The sequence below is a fragment of the Mauremys mutica genome, chromosome 4 (assembly GCF_020497125.1).
Source record: "Mauremys mutica isolate MM-2020 ecotype Southern chromosome 4, ASM2049712v1, whole genome shotgun sequence".
In the NCBI taxonomy this organism is placed as follows: Eukaryota; Metazoa; Chordata; order Testudines; family Geoemydidae; genus Mauremys; species Mauremys mutica.
This window is the reverse complement of record NC_059075.1, coordinates 72081841-72097569: the sequence shown is the minus strand read 5'-3', so window position 1 is coordinate 72097569 and position 15729 is coordinate 72081841. Positions and strand designations below refer to the sequence as shown.

General features: G+C 50.3%; 1 protein-coding gene across 8 annotated transcripts in view; it reads right to left on the bottom strand.

The window, feature by feature from the left end:
- PACSIN3 (protein kinase C and casein kinase substrate in neurons 3) overlaps positions 1–15729 on the bottom strand; it is a 31870-nt gene that overhangs the window by 6043 nt on the left and 10098 nt on the right. For 5 of the 8 annotated variants that reach the window (XM_045012907.1, XM_045012912.1, XM_045012905.1 and 2 more), the window contains exons 2-8: positions 7991–8059; positions 5658–5727; positions 4000–4100; positions 3356–3512; positions 2281–2516; positions 1654–1809; positions 756–931 (exon numbers count right to left, since the gene is read on the bottom strand). In XM_045012907.1, the coding sequence (XP_044868842.1) occupies positions 756–931; positions 1654–1809; positions 2281–2516; positions 3356–3512; positions 4000–4053 (779 nt within the window). In that variant the 5' untranslated portion in view covers positions 4054–4100; positions 5658–5727; positions 7991–8059. Of the gene's footprint in view, positions 1–755; positions 932–1653; positions 1810–2280; positions 2517–3355; positions 3513–3999; positions 4101–5657; positions 5728–6645; positions 6753–7990; positions 8060–15729 lie in introns of all 8 variants that reach the window. The other 3 variants (XM_045012908.1, XM_045012906.1, XM_045012909.1) reach the window with 2 other exon arrangements.

The window sequence follows — 15729 nt, the reverse complement described above, 5'->3', positions numbered from 1 at the left end:
TCCCCTCAGAGATGGAGCAGGGAGCCAGTTGGCCTGGCTCACAGGGACACAGACAGCTGGGGATGCCCTGCTGCTGGAACTTGCAGAGGGTTGGCAGAATCCCATGAAGAGACACCGGGAAATGGGTCTGTTTGATGTGTAATGTTCCCTGACCCTACACAAAAACTGTCCTGGGAGGCTGCAATGGCTACCTCCATGCTCCTGCACAGTATTACACATCTCCTGACTCATATCACACCAAAGGAAGCAGGTTAAGTGTCTCCAGCTATTGGAGGGAATGGGGTGGTGTTGGCCCTCAAAGATTATGGAGCAGTGAGTTGGGGTATGTTTACACCACATCTGGGAGTCTCTCTCTCAGCCTGGGTCCACAGTGGAGCTGGCTCACTAAAAATAGCTGTGCAGAAACGGCAGCTCAGGCTCTGAAGCCTGGGGGTAGGTCTGTGCACCCAGATACAGAGTAGACATCCCCTTAGAGGCATGTAACAGCCTTCACTTCAAAGTGAAGGACAGAGTAGACTAAAGACACACACCCACAAGAAGGGTGCACGATGGTAGGGGCAGTGGAATCCTCAAACTGAGGCGGAACCCTCCCTGAATAAAACCAGAGACAAGCTGTGGTCGGACTGCAGCTATTCACTCAGACACCTTAGAAGGGGAAATAATAGGACACAAGCCCCCCACACGGTCTCCTTTCCAAGAGGCCATGAAGTGAATATCCCCTGTCACAGACCAGGGCCCGCTGAACAGGTAGGTACCTTTCATTAGTGGAGATGTTCAGGTGTTGGTGTAGATCCAGGAACATCTCCTTGAAGAAGCACAGTCGCTTGCACTCTGCCTCCTGGCAGCCCTCAAATACCTGTTCCATGTCCTCCATGTAGCGGGGATTGTAGCGGTTTAGCTCCTCCAGCATCTTCTCATACTGATCCTTACACTGCACAGCCGGGAGAGAGAACAAACATAAGCCAACCGGCCCTGGTGCCAACCCCCTGCTCTGCACCTGGTCTAGGGTACACGTGTGTACACACACACACCCCCACACACCTTCCCTCCTACTCTCCTCTCCATTGGAGGACCCTGCACAACTAAGTGTGGTGTATGGGAACATCAGGGGAACCCAGGCAAGCCCCTTTCTCCCCAGAGCCAGGCTCCCAGTCCTGCCATATGAGTGACCCCTCTCTGCCTCTGACACCTTCCCTAGTTCTCCAATGGCAGTGACTTTCCCAGCAGGCGGGGGGGAGAGGGGGGCAGAGAGACACATGCACACGCGCTCAGCTCTCCAGCCATCTTCTCCATTGAGCAGCTCTACAACTCTGCATGCAGCTAGACATGCACACTAGTCACTCTTGGGCCAGATCCTTCTGCACTGCAGCTTCTATCCTGTGGAGCAGCAACCTGGAACTATTTGTTACACAGCACCAGGTGCGCAGTCTGATCCTTGTCACCAGGACCTGACTAGCTATAGGTCAGTCCCATGAGGTACCGAGCTCCCACGCTTCCCACTGAAGTCAGCAGGCAGCGAGGATACTTGGCACCCTGTAGGACCAGGACCTAAGTTGACTTCTGCCTTCAACAAACTTATTTCAAGTCTCTTCTCCCCATGCCTCGCCAGTATAGTGACCCCTAATGGTATGAGTCCACATTGGGCACACCCACCTTCTCAGCCTCTTGTGCACATTTCTCCACACGCTCCTGCAGCTTGTGCAGCTGCTCCTGCGAGATGGCGGAATCTGCCTTGGCATGGTTCTCACGTGTCTGTGCAGTCTTCTCATCCTTCCGGGTTGTGTGATAGTTCTTCTTAGAGGTCTCCACCTAACACAGGTAGTTCTGTAAAAACAGAGCCAGATGCCCCAACACAAACTTCCCCATCCCTTACGTGTTGCTGTGGGGTGGGAGAAGAGTTGGTAGGTGTTGTTTTTCAGCCTTTGTTACTGGCAGCAAACATTACACAGGAGCAAGCCCCATCGGGAGAGGCCAGCTCAGCCATCAGCCTGCCACGCTCAAAGGGAAAGGCTTCCCCTGAATGACACAGCCAGGAAGTCACCCCCTATAAAGTCACAGGTTGCCACACAGGAGGGCCCCAGCCCACCAACCCTAGATATTGCTGCACCAAGGAAGGCTGCAAGTCTGCCATGGGCAAGGAGCCAGCCACACCGAACAGAACCAACCCCCACAATCAAAGAGAGGCCTAAACAAAGCACACCCAAGCTAACTGCACTCCAGGCAAAAATGTCTAGCCCCAGCATCCCAGCCCCCTCTGCCTTACACACACTCCTTGCTCACATCTTTCAGCTTCTTCACCCAGGGTTTCTGGGCCTTACGGAATCCATCCTCTGCTTCTTTAGTCTCCTTGAACCCACCAATCATCTGCTTATGGTAGGCCTCCTTCTGCCAGGCCTTGATCTTGTCTGCATCTTCACCAGCAAGATGGTTCCGCACCTCTAGATGAATCTCACTCAGCTTGTCTGCGGCTGTCAGGAAGGCGTGCCAAGTCTTCTCTAGTGTGCCATACTGAGGGCCTGGAGGAGCAAACACAAGAGTGGCCATTACAACCCTATGTCCACAGATATGGGGACCAAGTTCAGAAGCCAGCCTTCCCTCAACACGCAGGACACCTCTGCCACCACCACCAAAAAGTACTCAGGCCAACGTGGACTGTTCTCTGCACAGATAGGAAAGAGAGGAAGGACTAGGCGTTACAGCTCACAGAGTCAGGTATTAGCAATGAGCATCCATAGCTGATAATCTAGTCCTGCCCCAGTCAGTGCAGGGTGAGTCCCTACAAAATATTCCTCAGGGGCTTTGTCTGAGCTGAGCTAAGAAGAGAGAAGCAACGGCAGCCCCCTGGCTGGAGCTTAAGGCCAGTTTTACAGGCTAGTGGGCACTTTAGGGCATCTGTTCCAATACCCCCTCATTCCTTGTTATACTTTAAGGCCCTATCACCTTGTGATGTCAATCACTTGCCATTAGAGTCTCTTAGGCACTTGTGTCCCCATCCTCTCCTCCCAAGTCATCCTTTAGTCAGGCTACAGATCTTCCCTTGTACACACTCTAAGCCTGAACCTCCCCTCTCCAGTCTGGCAAACATTTTTTTGTAATGGAGCACTTGGAAATGCAAAGGGAACATCCCTTCCCTGAAGGGATCAGAGAACTGGTGGCTGGACAGGAACCACAGAGCATCCCTGTCCTAGAGCTACTTGGTTTGAGCCAGGAAAGAAGAACACAAGAACTCCAGCTCCATGTTGCCCAATGAGTGTGCTCATCTCCTACAGACAGCCCCAATCACAGTGAGACAGGGTGCTCTAGGAGCAGAGAGCTTCTCCTGAAGCCTGTGCCCATCCCAGCCTGCCTGCCTCACCCTTCTCCACAGCAGTCCTCCATTTGCGGGACCAGTCTGTTAGCTGCTGGGCATAGTTCTTCTCAATCTTGGCTCGCTCCTGGAAGCAGGAGATGAGGTCGTTACAGAGACGGTGCCCATCATCTACACGCTTCACTGTCCGCCTGTAGTTACCAGCCTGAAAGAGCAGACAGCGTCAGTCCCATTGCATTGACTTCACACCCACCCATCCACCCACCCTAGGAGCCAGAGGCAGCAGGTCAGGCCACCACATAGTGAGGGCAGGTCCTGCTGAGGCTAGCAGCTGGGCTAGGACCCCACCCAGGGCTCCCGCAGGAGGCAGCGAATATATTCTGGGAGGTTTAAAAGGTGGGATATTCTGGCTTCACATTCTTCTCTATTGGTGCTGATTCAGGTCTAGAACAGAGGCATCACTCAGTAGCTTCTGAGAAGGAAGGGGACACCTCCCCCTTACACCAAGGCCTATACACCCTATTGAATCCCCCTCCAGAGAAGTATACCAGTCCCAAAAGCAAGTCAGTTTCTCTCCCTGCCCCCCCACTCCAGGGGAATAGTACATTACCCAGGGAGCTAGAGACCCACGCCATAACTCTACGGGTGACATGTAAAAGACATTTGCCTCCCTCTTAATGATCCCACCTTACCTCCCAAAAACTGCCCCCAGGAGCCTCCCCACCAACATCATCTTCTGATGACATAACCCTGGTTTTCTTGCAGCAAAGAATTTTTGCAGATTTCAGTGCAGCTGGGAGAGAAAAAAGAGCTGTTTGTAGCATGACACTGTCTGGGACTCAGCCACGTACCATCCCGACAACTCAACACTTATGGATGGGAATTCAGTTACCAGTGGGCAAGTGTCCATATCACAGCACCACTGACACTTACCAACCCCCTTACTCAGTTCCAGCACTGAACTGGCCATGCAGGCTTAACTCCTCTCCCCACTAGAAGGGATCCATGCGGGAGAGGCTTGTGGCATATTAGAAGGGATGTTGTGGAGGAAAATGGCCCTGCCAACACCCAGGCTGTACCTGTCCTGGAGACCCTGGTAAGTCCAGCACCTTTCACCAGCACTGTTAGCCTCAGCAGAGGCTCCTCCTTTTAGCACCAAGACCATCAGAGGAAGAGACATTAAACTACTGAGCATGCTCAGCCTTGAAACACTTAAAATAAGTTGTGTTGAAAGAGATGACTCTAGTGTCCCAATATAAAAAAGAGTGAGGAGGATTAAGGGATTACATCAGTTACTGACTACAGAAAACAAAACCCAAGGGTCACTAGGAAGGCATGTCCTGAATGAGGTGCAGCCTGCTGGGCTAGGAAGGGAACTATAGCCACACCTAGTTCCATCTATCCAAGATGTGCTTGGGTTTCCGGGCAGAACCAGCTTCTTGGGAACATCCCAACTTACATTAGGCCACAATCTGTCACCACATTCCTGTGTTGGGCACAGGGAGTCTAGTGTAGAAGGCAACAGAGGCCCCATCTCACCCCACACTGATACACTGTCACTACCAATTCCTATTCAGCCCAATAGATAAATTTTGGCTGTGACTGGGATAATCCTGGCACTGCTGCCACATGAAGATTGCCCTGATGGTGGTGCTCAGGACAGTCCTGGCACTACCACCCTTTGGGGGGGGGGCAGGGGGAGGTGACAGGGGGAGACAGGAGAAAGGCCTGAGTAAGGAGCATAGACAGGCCTGTCTCAGGCAAGTTTTGGTTAACATAGGATTGACATGCTTTGCTGCTGCTCTTCTCCTGTTGCACATTCCCAGTTATAAAAAGCTTCCCTCACACCCTAGAAAGGTATCTGCTCACTCTGCCAGCCCCAAGGCAGAACTCACACAGCAGAAGAAGCCTGAGATCAGTCCAAGAGACCAGATCTCCCATGTCCCCTCAGTCCTTCTGAGCGTCTGCTTTCTGGACTATCAGCCACACAATAAGAGCCCCATGGTAGACTTCAAAAGACATACAGAGGGAACCAAGGAGAGGGTTAAGTACCATCTGCCTGAGCAGCACATTTGGATAATATGAAGGGTGTTAGAGGGGAATCAAAGAAATTCCTCTGGCTTCCCAAGAAAGTTCCAACTTCCCCCAACCTCACTGCCCTCCAAGAAACTGCCCTTCAGTTACAGGAGCAAGTCGTCATACCAAACAGAAGATTCGGGCATGAAACCTTAAATGCAGAAGGACCCCTCCCCCTCACCAGCAGCCCTGATAGCCAGCCTGTGAAAGAACTTTGCATGACTACAACTCGGGTGGTTCCACTCCTGTGCCCAGCAACAAAGTAACTACATACCTGAAAGAGAGAAGAATGAGGGCTCTGGAGGCCCCAGCTGCCCGGAGTGATTTCTTGGGCTGCTCCAACTCTAAATGTGGTGGTGGGTAAGAGAGAGATGTACAGACAGTTAGACCCTGCTGCTCTGACACAGACAGAGACACTGCTGTTCTGACAAGTAACAGTCCTAGGATAGGAACCTGGGTCTCGCCCTGTGCTCAAGGCAAGGAGGGGCACTCCCGATACAGCAGCTGTTGCCACTCTCCATCTTCCAAGGTGCCACATTCCAGCATGTAGGGGAGATGCCAAATCCCTGTGTCACAAGATCCAGTCCCAGAGATTTAAAATAGAAGCAGTGGGGCAGCATGACGGCATTGTGCGGGAAAGGTGCTGTTATAACAGCTGAGCAAAAGGGACAGCCCAGCGCTGGAATGGACTAAACTAAATGAGGTTTCCCAGGCACAGCAGCTGCACTGGGCTCGGTCCTCCCTTCTGTTGCAGTACAGCCCACATGTCTTCTCTAGCTTCCCCGACTGCTGCTCGCGCTTGGTTTTTCGGTTAAGCCTAGTGCCGTCTACCATGATGTGCAGGAGAATCAACAGTCAAAAGCCTTCTCTAGTGCCATTAGGCCAAAGAGCTAAGTGATTTAGACATTTTATTGCAGTAGTAGCAACCCCACTCATAGACCAGGACCCCACTGTGCTAGGCACTGTACAAACATGAGGAGACAATCCCTGCCCAAGGAGCTTGTACTCCAAGTAGTAGTAACATTTCGTGTTCGGATTGGCTTTGTTTGTTCTGATTGATTTTTCTGTGTTAGAAATGGACATCCTGCTGAAGCTAGAAGGCTACAACGGCTGAGAATTAATTACATGGAGATAACGCAAGAGCCAACAGAATGGAAGCCGCAGCACCTGAGAAGGGAGGGGATTTAGTCAAACTAAGATTTGGCAGGGAAAGGCAGGGGTGAGGGAAGGGGATGAGGGGCAGCTTGAGTCACTGTGCTAACCTTTAAGTGTTAAAGAGTCATCACATTGCCCCTTCAGTTAAAGTGTAGGCATCCCTGGGACTTCTAGTCATCCTCCAATACCACCAGACTTTACACTCTGGAAATCTCTAAGGTAACACACAAGCAGTTAGGTTAAATATATGTTTTTATCTCCCAGGCCTTATTTCTCCTTCATAAAGAAGCAAGAAGCACAAGACCAATTTAAAAAAATCCTTCTCAGGTCACCTTTAAACAGAGTATTGAGTTGTCCCGCTACCACCCAGGGAGCGATGAATCACTGACATGCTTTCAGACTCTGGTTTCCAGTCCTGACTAACTACCCCACGTGAGAGTTTGGGGGTGGCGGCTGAAAATTGTTTAATGTGCTGTGGAGCAGCCGTGCTCCATCTAGGGAGCAGTCAGAAAAGGGACTAAAGGACACCGAGAACCCAGGTCCATTCTTTCTGCAGTTTTTACATCAAACATTCAATTTAGGAGTCAGACAGGTGGCTTCTTTAGCTGCCAAAGCTATTAATCGACCCCAGAACTGCAAACCCAGCTGGATTTACTATGTCTTAACACCAGAAATAATGGGCTTTGCAACCCAAAAGTATCTGGCATTTTGTTAGGGCACAAGCTTCTCCTGGAGCAGCATAGGCCCTACAGAAGTCCAGTGGTTCTGTCTTGGTAGAAGAAACACATCAGGAAATGAGAGGGACCCTTTTTTGTACAAGCTCTTTCCAGAGCTCCTACACACTGAATCCATGTCAGTCACCAGGTCATACTGACCTCACATGCAGACTTGGAGAGAACACTTTATAACAAACACAAGCACTGAGAAAGGTAGATGCCACTGCCACCCTGAGCCCCAGGAAGAGCAAGAGGCTTGTCCTCCAAGTTGGTTATTCCTACAGCATCATGTATGCTGTCCGCTCTCACCAACAGCTTGAGGGCAGGGATAGCCAGGAGAGTTTACTAGCACAAAAATTTCTTTGTAGATCTATGTACCACACTCTGAGGCTAGTGGGATGGCAAAGCCAGCCCAAACTCCAAGTAGAATCCCTGGGGTGGCTTTGAGGAGTGGGGGTTTTATTTGTGGGGAAGGAGACAAACTACAAGCAGAAGGAAGCTCTCTGGCTGTTGGACAGCTTTTACAGTGTTGCCACTTTATTGCAAGTCTGGGAATCACGGGTATTTTCTTAGAGCCCCAGGTCCCGGGGTAATACTATTACAAGAGACTCTCTGCTTTCATTTTAAAGGGTTCCCAGCCCTCACAGCTGTTGAGAATAAAAAGCTTAAAAACCATGACCCAAGTGCACTACAAAAAGGGAAATTTTTCAAAAGCATTTTAAAACCAAAAACTTACGATTTTTGAATGCCTGAGGTTGGCTGTACCGTTAGGGGGTCATTTCACCAATGGAGACTCCAAGCCTGCCTTAAAATACAAATTACATTAGTTTTGTGGTCACAGCAGAGTACCTTGTGGACATCTTAACACGGCAGAGTGTTGGCAATTGCTGTACAGGAGAGGCCACGATACCACAATAGTAGGAGGTATGTAGGTCAGACCCAAGGTTCTTTGGCAGAGATAGTAGCAGTATTGGAAGAGCAAAGGATGTGGCAGGTCAGGATTGGGGGGTGGGGGGCAGGAGGAGAAGTGAACCTGTCTCCCTCTCCTCCCTTCCACACCAGTAGTGGAAGAGAATCACATACTGTATTGCCTTGCCTGCTCCTGCAAGAGCACTAGAGTTAGACTGATCAGGACTCAGTCTCATTCTGCAGCAGAAAGAATGCATGCAGGGGCATCAGAGACTTCTGCAGAGCAGCTGGCTGGGAGAGGAGAAAAAATACAGGATCTCCACACCAAAGTTAGACCCCATAAATCAAAAGGGCTTTCAGAAAATCTCCTCACAGCAAAAATGTGGCCAGAGTAATATTCCCTCTTCTCACCACCAGCTACCCCATCTAGCTATCTAAACAAGCAGGAAGACTCTCAGTTATAAGAAGGTGCTAGAGTGGCTTGGGGTTTCTTCAGATAGTTATTTCCTACCCGGGAGCATTCCGTAAGCAGGGCTCAGCACCAGAGAACCCATTATGGCAGGGCTGCACCTGCCTCCAGAGCAAATTGAGAGGCAAACAACAGCGCTTGAGACCAAGTGATGAGAATAAAAGGTTGTGGAAGAGCTGTTAACTCACCCTCTGCTCTTCCCAGGGAAATGGCAGGAAGTGGTCCTCAGGGTGACTGACTACTCTGTGTCAGTACAAGGGAGCTGATTTTTTCCCCCTCTGTTTGGTCATTTCCAGCCTCTAGTTATCAGGCCACAAGCCAGTTCCATCCTCTAAATCCAGTGACTCCACAGGATTTACACCAGGGGTGGAGAACCTAGGACCCACAGGCCGGATCCGGCCCATTGGTTAATTTCATCGAGACTGCAGCGCCCTCCTGCGGGGCTGGAGTTGTAAGCACCAGGTTGGGGAGGAAGCCCTGAGCCTCCGCCCTCCCCCAGCCCACAGGGCTAGAGCCACGAGTGCTGGCTGGACCCACTGTGGGAGGGAAACCCTGAGGCTCGGTGCCCCCCCCCCCGAGGCTGAAGTTACAAGTGCTGGCTCACCCCACTGCAGGGGGTGGGGAAGCCCTGAGCACTGCGCCCCGCAACCCTGGGTAGGTGAGTGGCCCGCGACTGATTTTTTTCTGTATGTCAATGGCCCATGACAGAAAAAAAAAAGGTTCCCCACCCCTAGTTTACATCAAGACTGGCTGACCCTAGACAGTTCTGTCTGCTCCCCAAGGACAGGCAAAGGCTAGAGTACTGCAGGCAAAGGAGGCTAACTGCAGAATTGCCCCCTCTGCTCCCTCTCTCTCACAGGGAAGGAATAGCCAGACTGCATGCATTGCATACCAACACCCCAATACCCATGTGTGCCCATAGCCCCCTTCACTCAGCTCATACCCCTATCCACTGCTTTTGCATCTGTCTCCCACCCATCTTCATGCCTTCATCCCTGCAGTCCCGATGGATTAACTTTCTCTGGCTTGGGATGCCAGGAGACCATCTTCTACTTCTTCCAGGAAGAATCAGGAATCCTTAGCCACTGTGAGTGTTTACCCAAGGCAGACAGAGAAAGCCTCCTCCCTGTGCACCACCCTTCGATACTTCCACCCTCTGAGTGCCTAGGGCACTATCTGGGTAGATTGTTTGGATTGCCTCTTTGGACTGCTGGATCATTGTGGACAAGGTCTGGACTTTTCTATTCAGTAAAGTGAGGGGCATACTGAAATGGAAGGTTCATTCTCACCCTCCCAACTCCCCTAATTCTGGAAGGCAGCTCTGCAGGAGCTTCACCTTTGAAGTGGATTTGCACAAGTGGGAGAGCACAGCCTTTGCCACACTAGGTGTTCTGTCCCACCTTCCCCCACACCACCCCAGTTACTGCCAGACACAGGGTCTTCATGCAACTCGTTCCCATCTAGAAACTGAGGTTTTAGTCTGCCCAGCTTAGCCAGACATCTTTCACAAGGAATGGTTTTCCCTTGTTTTTAAGTCATTTCCACATCAGACACTGAAGCCAAGCCTAGCCCATGTTTGTCAGGAGCAGGCCATGTCTATCTCAGTTCCACTTCAGGGGGAACAGGGTCTTTGTGACTGGTTTGATTCCCCAGATAGTTCTCAGCCCAATACCAGATAGAGGTGAATGCACTGTCCCTACCGTACGGCACTCCCGGCCACAGCTATAGACATTTAGAGTGAACAAACTTACGAGAGATACTAAGCCTCAAGCCTCCATAGTTAGTTGTGAACTTTAAGGCAGGCTGGATAGAAGACTATCAATGAAAGCCAGGCCTGCCCTGCCATCTTATCTACAGGCCAACAGCCAAGAAAGCCCTTTATCTTTTCCACCAGTCTAGTGCCAGAAGAGACTTCCTGGTCCCAGCAGACCCCAGCACAGTGGTAAACATGGATTTCCTCTGAGCTAGTGATGTGTTCTACAGTCCCACTATATAGTAGCTTCCTGTAAATGCCACACAGTACTTACCCACTTCCAGCAGGGCATGCCCGCGTCCCCACTCTAGCTTGCAGCTACTCAGCTGGGTGCCTGGTCAAGATGCCAGATAATGCAAAGATCCCACAAGCAATGGGAATATTAAGTGACTGCATGGGACATCCTTATTGCTGGGGCGGGGCAAACTTTCACAATAGTGTTTATTCCAATCCAGGGATCACACCCTTGGTGGAGTCACCTGTCTGAGAAAGGAGCTAGGAGCCAATATTTCCCAGATGCTCCCTTGGAACTGGCGCTCCCAAAGCTGCCTAGTTCAGTTTAAAGAAGATTTTCAGATGAGTTCTCCAGCTTGTGAAGAGAGAGAACAAGAGAGAGAGAGAGAGAGCGCGCGAGCATTTAGTCAGAGCAGTAGGTACATGCAAAGGTCACTCTAGAAGCCTGCTAGCGGAAAAGACACTTTGCTGAGGTCAGACAAATCCACATCGCGTTTCAAGGATTGCAGTGCATCAGCAAAACAGACAGAAGGAATCCCACATTCTTTCAAAGTTGGGACGTTCTGTGACTGGAATGGCCAAATTTACACGGCCAAGCAGTCAGCGGCAGCTCTATGTATTTTGCCGCCCCAAGCACGGCAAACAGGCGGCTTCTGGCGGCGCAGCTGCAGGAGTTCCGCCGGTCCCACGACTTTGGCATACCCACTGCCGAATTGCTCCCGAAGCCGTGGGACTGGCGGACCTCCCACAGGCGCATCGCTGAAGGCAGCCTGACTGCCACCCTCACAGCGACCGGCAGGCCGCCCCCTGCGGCTTGCCGCCCCAGGCATGCGCTTGCTGCCCTGGTGCCTGGAGCCGCCCCTGCAAGCGGCGAACTCAAACTTCTCCTGAGCGTTGGGAGTTAGCTTAACTCTCTGCACTGGTATCCTCCACAACTCCAACAGACAACTTCCTGAAACAGAGAGACTGCACCATGCCCCATAACCCTGAAAATCCTCATTCTTACTTCAAGTTGCTCTCATTGCCAAAAGCTGTTCCTAATAGCCAAATCCTCCTTTAGCTTCAGGGTCTCTCTTCTATTGTCTGGGGGTGTATCTACACTACGAAGACTACACTGGCATAACTATATCAGCATGGCCCCATAACGCACATGTAGCCTACACTAACAGAAGAAGTTATGTTGGTGTAGGAACGCCACCACCTTGAACAAAGTTAACCATGTCAATGGAAGCCCCCATCCACTGTTGCAGCTGCGTCACCACCAGGTGTTTTGTCAGCATAGTTATGTCGGTCCTGGTGTGGTTTTTCTCACCCCTGACCAATGTACTTATGCTGATATAACTTTTCGGTGTAGACCAAGCCTGACACAGGAGCTCCTTTCTTTCACTTTGAAGTTATCAGGAATGACCAGGCTCTAGCTCCCTCCCTTTCCAAGTCTTTTATTCTCTCTAGTTTAGAGAAATGAGTCTCAGGCCACGTCTATACATACAGTGCTTCAGTGGCGCAGCTATACTGATATAGCTGTGCCGCAGCATGTCTGGTGAAGACGCTGTATGTAGATGGGGAAAAAGCTCTCCCAATCAGCATAATAAAACCACCTCCACAAGTGGCAGAAGCTATGCTGGCAGGAGATGCTCCCCCACCGACATAGCATTGTGCACAGGAGCTCTTATGTCGGTGTAACTTATGTTACTTGGAGGTGGTTTTTTCACACCCCTGAATGACATAAGTTATACGGACATAGGCTGTAGTGTAGACATAGGTATGTCTTCACTACCAACATTATGCGGCACTTTAACATGGCTGTATAGTTGTGGCATCAGTGCTGGGAGAGAGTTCTCCCAGGGCTGTTACGGGGGGGAGGGGGGGGAAACAAACACCACACCACAAACCCACCCCCCATGAGGGGAGCAGCTCCCAGTGCTAAGGACACAGCTCCCAGCTCTGTAGCACTGTCTACACTGCCACTTTACAGCGCTGAAATGTTCTCACTCCGGGGTGCGAAAAAACACCCCCCTGAGCGATGCAAGTTTCAGCGCTGTAATGTGGCAGTGTAGACAAGGCCTTAGTCTCAGTCTCTCCTCCTATCCTTGGGTTGGCTTTGTGGTACTTTTGCCTTTTCCACGGCTTTCCTGAGTTATGGAGACGAGAGATGCTGCCCCTGGAATAATGGGTGCCATGTCAGGTGACAGTTTGGGAAATTTGTCTATGTAAAACTTGGGAATTTTGGTTGACTTTTTGAAATTTCTCTGTCATTGAATGCTGCAGTATATATTGATTCAGCCATTTGCTAACACAATTTTTGTTATGTATCTTCCCAGTCAGAGCTAGGGAGATGCAACAGCAACAGTTAACAGTCATTAATCTGAATGGTCTTCCATTCAGATGGAAGCTGCCTAGAACAACAGGAGGGCTGGAGCCTGGGCGAAACTAGTCCTCCCCAAACTGTCTGGAGCGGGGCAGGGTAGGGTTGGAGCAACTGAAAATCCCCAGCTGAAAGGAAAAATTGACAAGAGGTGTTAAAAGCTGCTGTTAAAAACAGGGGTATGCTCGCTGAGCAGGGGAGCCTTTTGACTGTCTAACCCAAACAAGCTAAAGCAGCAGTTCTCAAACTGTGGGTTGAGACCCCAAAGTGGGTCATGACCCAATTTTAATAGGATCACCAGGACCGGCATTAGACTTGCTGGAGCCCAGGGCCAAAGATGAAGCCCGAGGGCTTTCGCTCCAGGCCTCGAGCTCCCCCCGCCCCCCCCGGTTAATGTAGTAATTTTTATTGTCAGAAGGGGGTCGCAATGCAATGAAGTTTGAGAACCCCTAAGACAGCTTGCTGCAAGAGTCAGGGGACAGTCCATGACCAGGAAGAGAAGACTGGACCAGAGTGGGTCCAGGTAGAGGGACCTGGAGCCCCTGAAGGCACTACCAAAGCCAAAGAATGTAGTGAGTATTGAGGGCGGGAACTGTGTACAGGTGTTTATTATTTTTCCACAGACCTCCTGTGCTTTGTCTATAACAGAAGTATGATTGGTTTAATATAGTTTCACCCTTCAGGGACATGTGACAGCTTTACAGAGCAATTTCTAAACCAGAGTATCCGTGAGGGTGGAGCTCTGCGGAGGATGTGCTTGAGCAACTAGGGTGTCTTGGAGGACCAGGGCAGCTTGACTGTGATGTCTCGTTCCCTAAGAGAGGTACCAGACAGAGTCTGTGCCTAAAAAGTGTTCCCACAAGGCTAGAGTAAAAGGCTACGGCTAGACCCTGCCCAGACTGAGGGGACCTTAGAAGCACACAGATCCAGTGTGTGGTCCCAAACACAGCTGCCCGGTGGTCATCTGCAAAGTGGAGCTGTCAGAACTGTGCCATCAAGGCTTCAAAGAGCTGCACTATCACTTCCCTACTGTCATAGCAGGGCCGCCCCGGGGGGGGCAAGTGGGGCAACTTGCCTCGGGCCCCGCAGGGGCCCCCACGAGAATATAGTATTCTATAATACTGCAATTTTTTTTATGGAAGGGGCCCCTGAAATTGCTTTGCCCCAGGCCCCCTGAATCCTCTGGGCGGCCCTGTGTCACAGCACCATAAATAGCATGGTTTCTGCCCCACAACATCTACATTCACCACTCAGCCATGCTGCTTCCCAGATGCCACCCATGACTGGTTTTCCCCTCTCTGACTGTGAGAGGGTTTCACTCATACCAAGTAACCCTCCATGCATGCAACCTCCACTGTTTGTCTCACTCGATTAGCTGTTTGCTTCTATCCTGTGCATTTCCCACCCCTACCAATCAGTGTCAGCTAGCATCAAACTTGCCAGTGAATTCATGCCAGCCTCTAGACTCATTTCAGCTGGAAGGGATCTCAAGTGAGTTATCTATTCCATCCCTCTGTATTGTGGCAGGAGTGATTTCATCCCCAAACTATCTGAGGCGGGTGTCTAACCAAACCCTGACTAGCTCCAGGGAAGGCTGTCACTCTTCCCCTTGGCAACTTGCTCCTGCTCGTTCCCCCAATATTTAACCTACATTTCTCCTAATACAGCACAAATCCATGGGCTTGTCCACACTCACTAACTAATGAGGATAATGCTGTACAGAGCTGCCCGAGAGCAGTAAAAGGATCTCCTCTGACCACCAGGGTGGGCAGCATCTGCCCACTTCCATAGAGCCCTTGAATAAGAAGCTTTTCCTTGGTGCCACTCCTCTACAAACTCTCCAGTTTGTTCACGTTGTTTTGTGAACTGAGTGAGGTTCTCCAAACAGAGCCGAGTGCTCCAGCCTCGTCCTGACAAGTGCCAGGTAGAGCAGAATAATTTGTGGTTGTTTTTACATTGGAAACTCCTATTCATTCCAGAAGGCAAATGTTCCACTGAGATGGAGTCACCTTGCCAGACCATCAGGGCAAGGACTGGATCTTTATGTACTGAAAAGCTTTATGCACACAGGCCATATTCAAATAATCCTCCACAACAACCACTGCCTGGTTAGTCCCATTCTAGACCTGGGCATTTCATGGTTTCTTCCTTCATTAGACTTCATACCGTTCTTTAAAATTACTCATGAGTCTTTTCTGCCCATTTCTTCAATATGGAAATTTTACTGCATGTTAATCCACCCTGTTTTATATCATCCACGTACGCAAATAACCTCTACTACATCCTCCAAGTAATAACTATTTCCATTTGCTTCTCATTACACTGACTTGTCATTTGAGTTGCCACTTGGAGGTTTTATCATTAGGGATTTCTTTGTTGTTCAGACCAAGTCTATGACTGTGTCACGCCCTGACAAATTCAGAGAGCCTTTATCAGCTGCACCTCCTATTATCAGCAGTTACGTCATAGAGGCTATTGGCTTTGCTTGACACCACCTGATTTTACTACCCGTGTGTTTTTCACTGACGTGCACCTTTCTCTCAAACATTCACACAATGGAGATAACAGCCTGGAAGAAAGAGGTCAAACAGCAAGGTTTTCCTGAAGTTCACCTGGTTCCCTGCACAACTCAGAGTTCTATTTTCTCCTCTACAGGTTATGGAAAAGCTAGAGAGCCTAAGACAACACCTAAAGAAAAGCAGGATCAAAGACAGGATTGAAACTGGGATTTCTCATTCAGGGGGA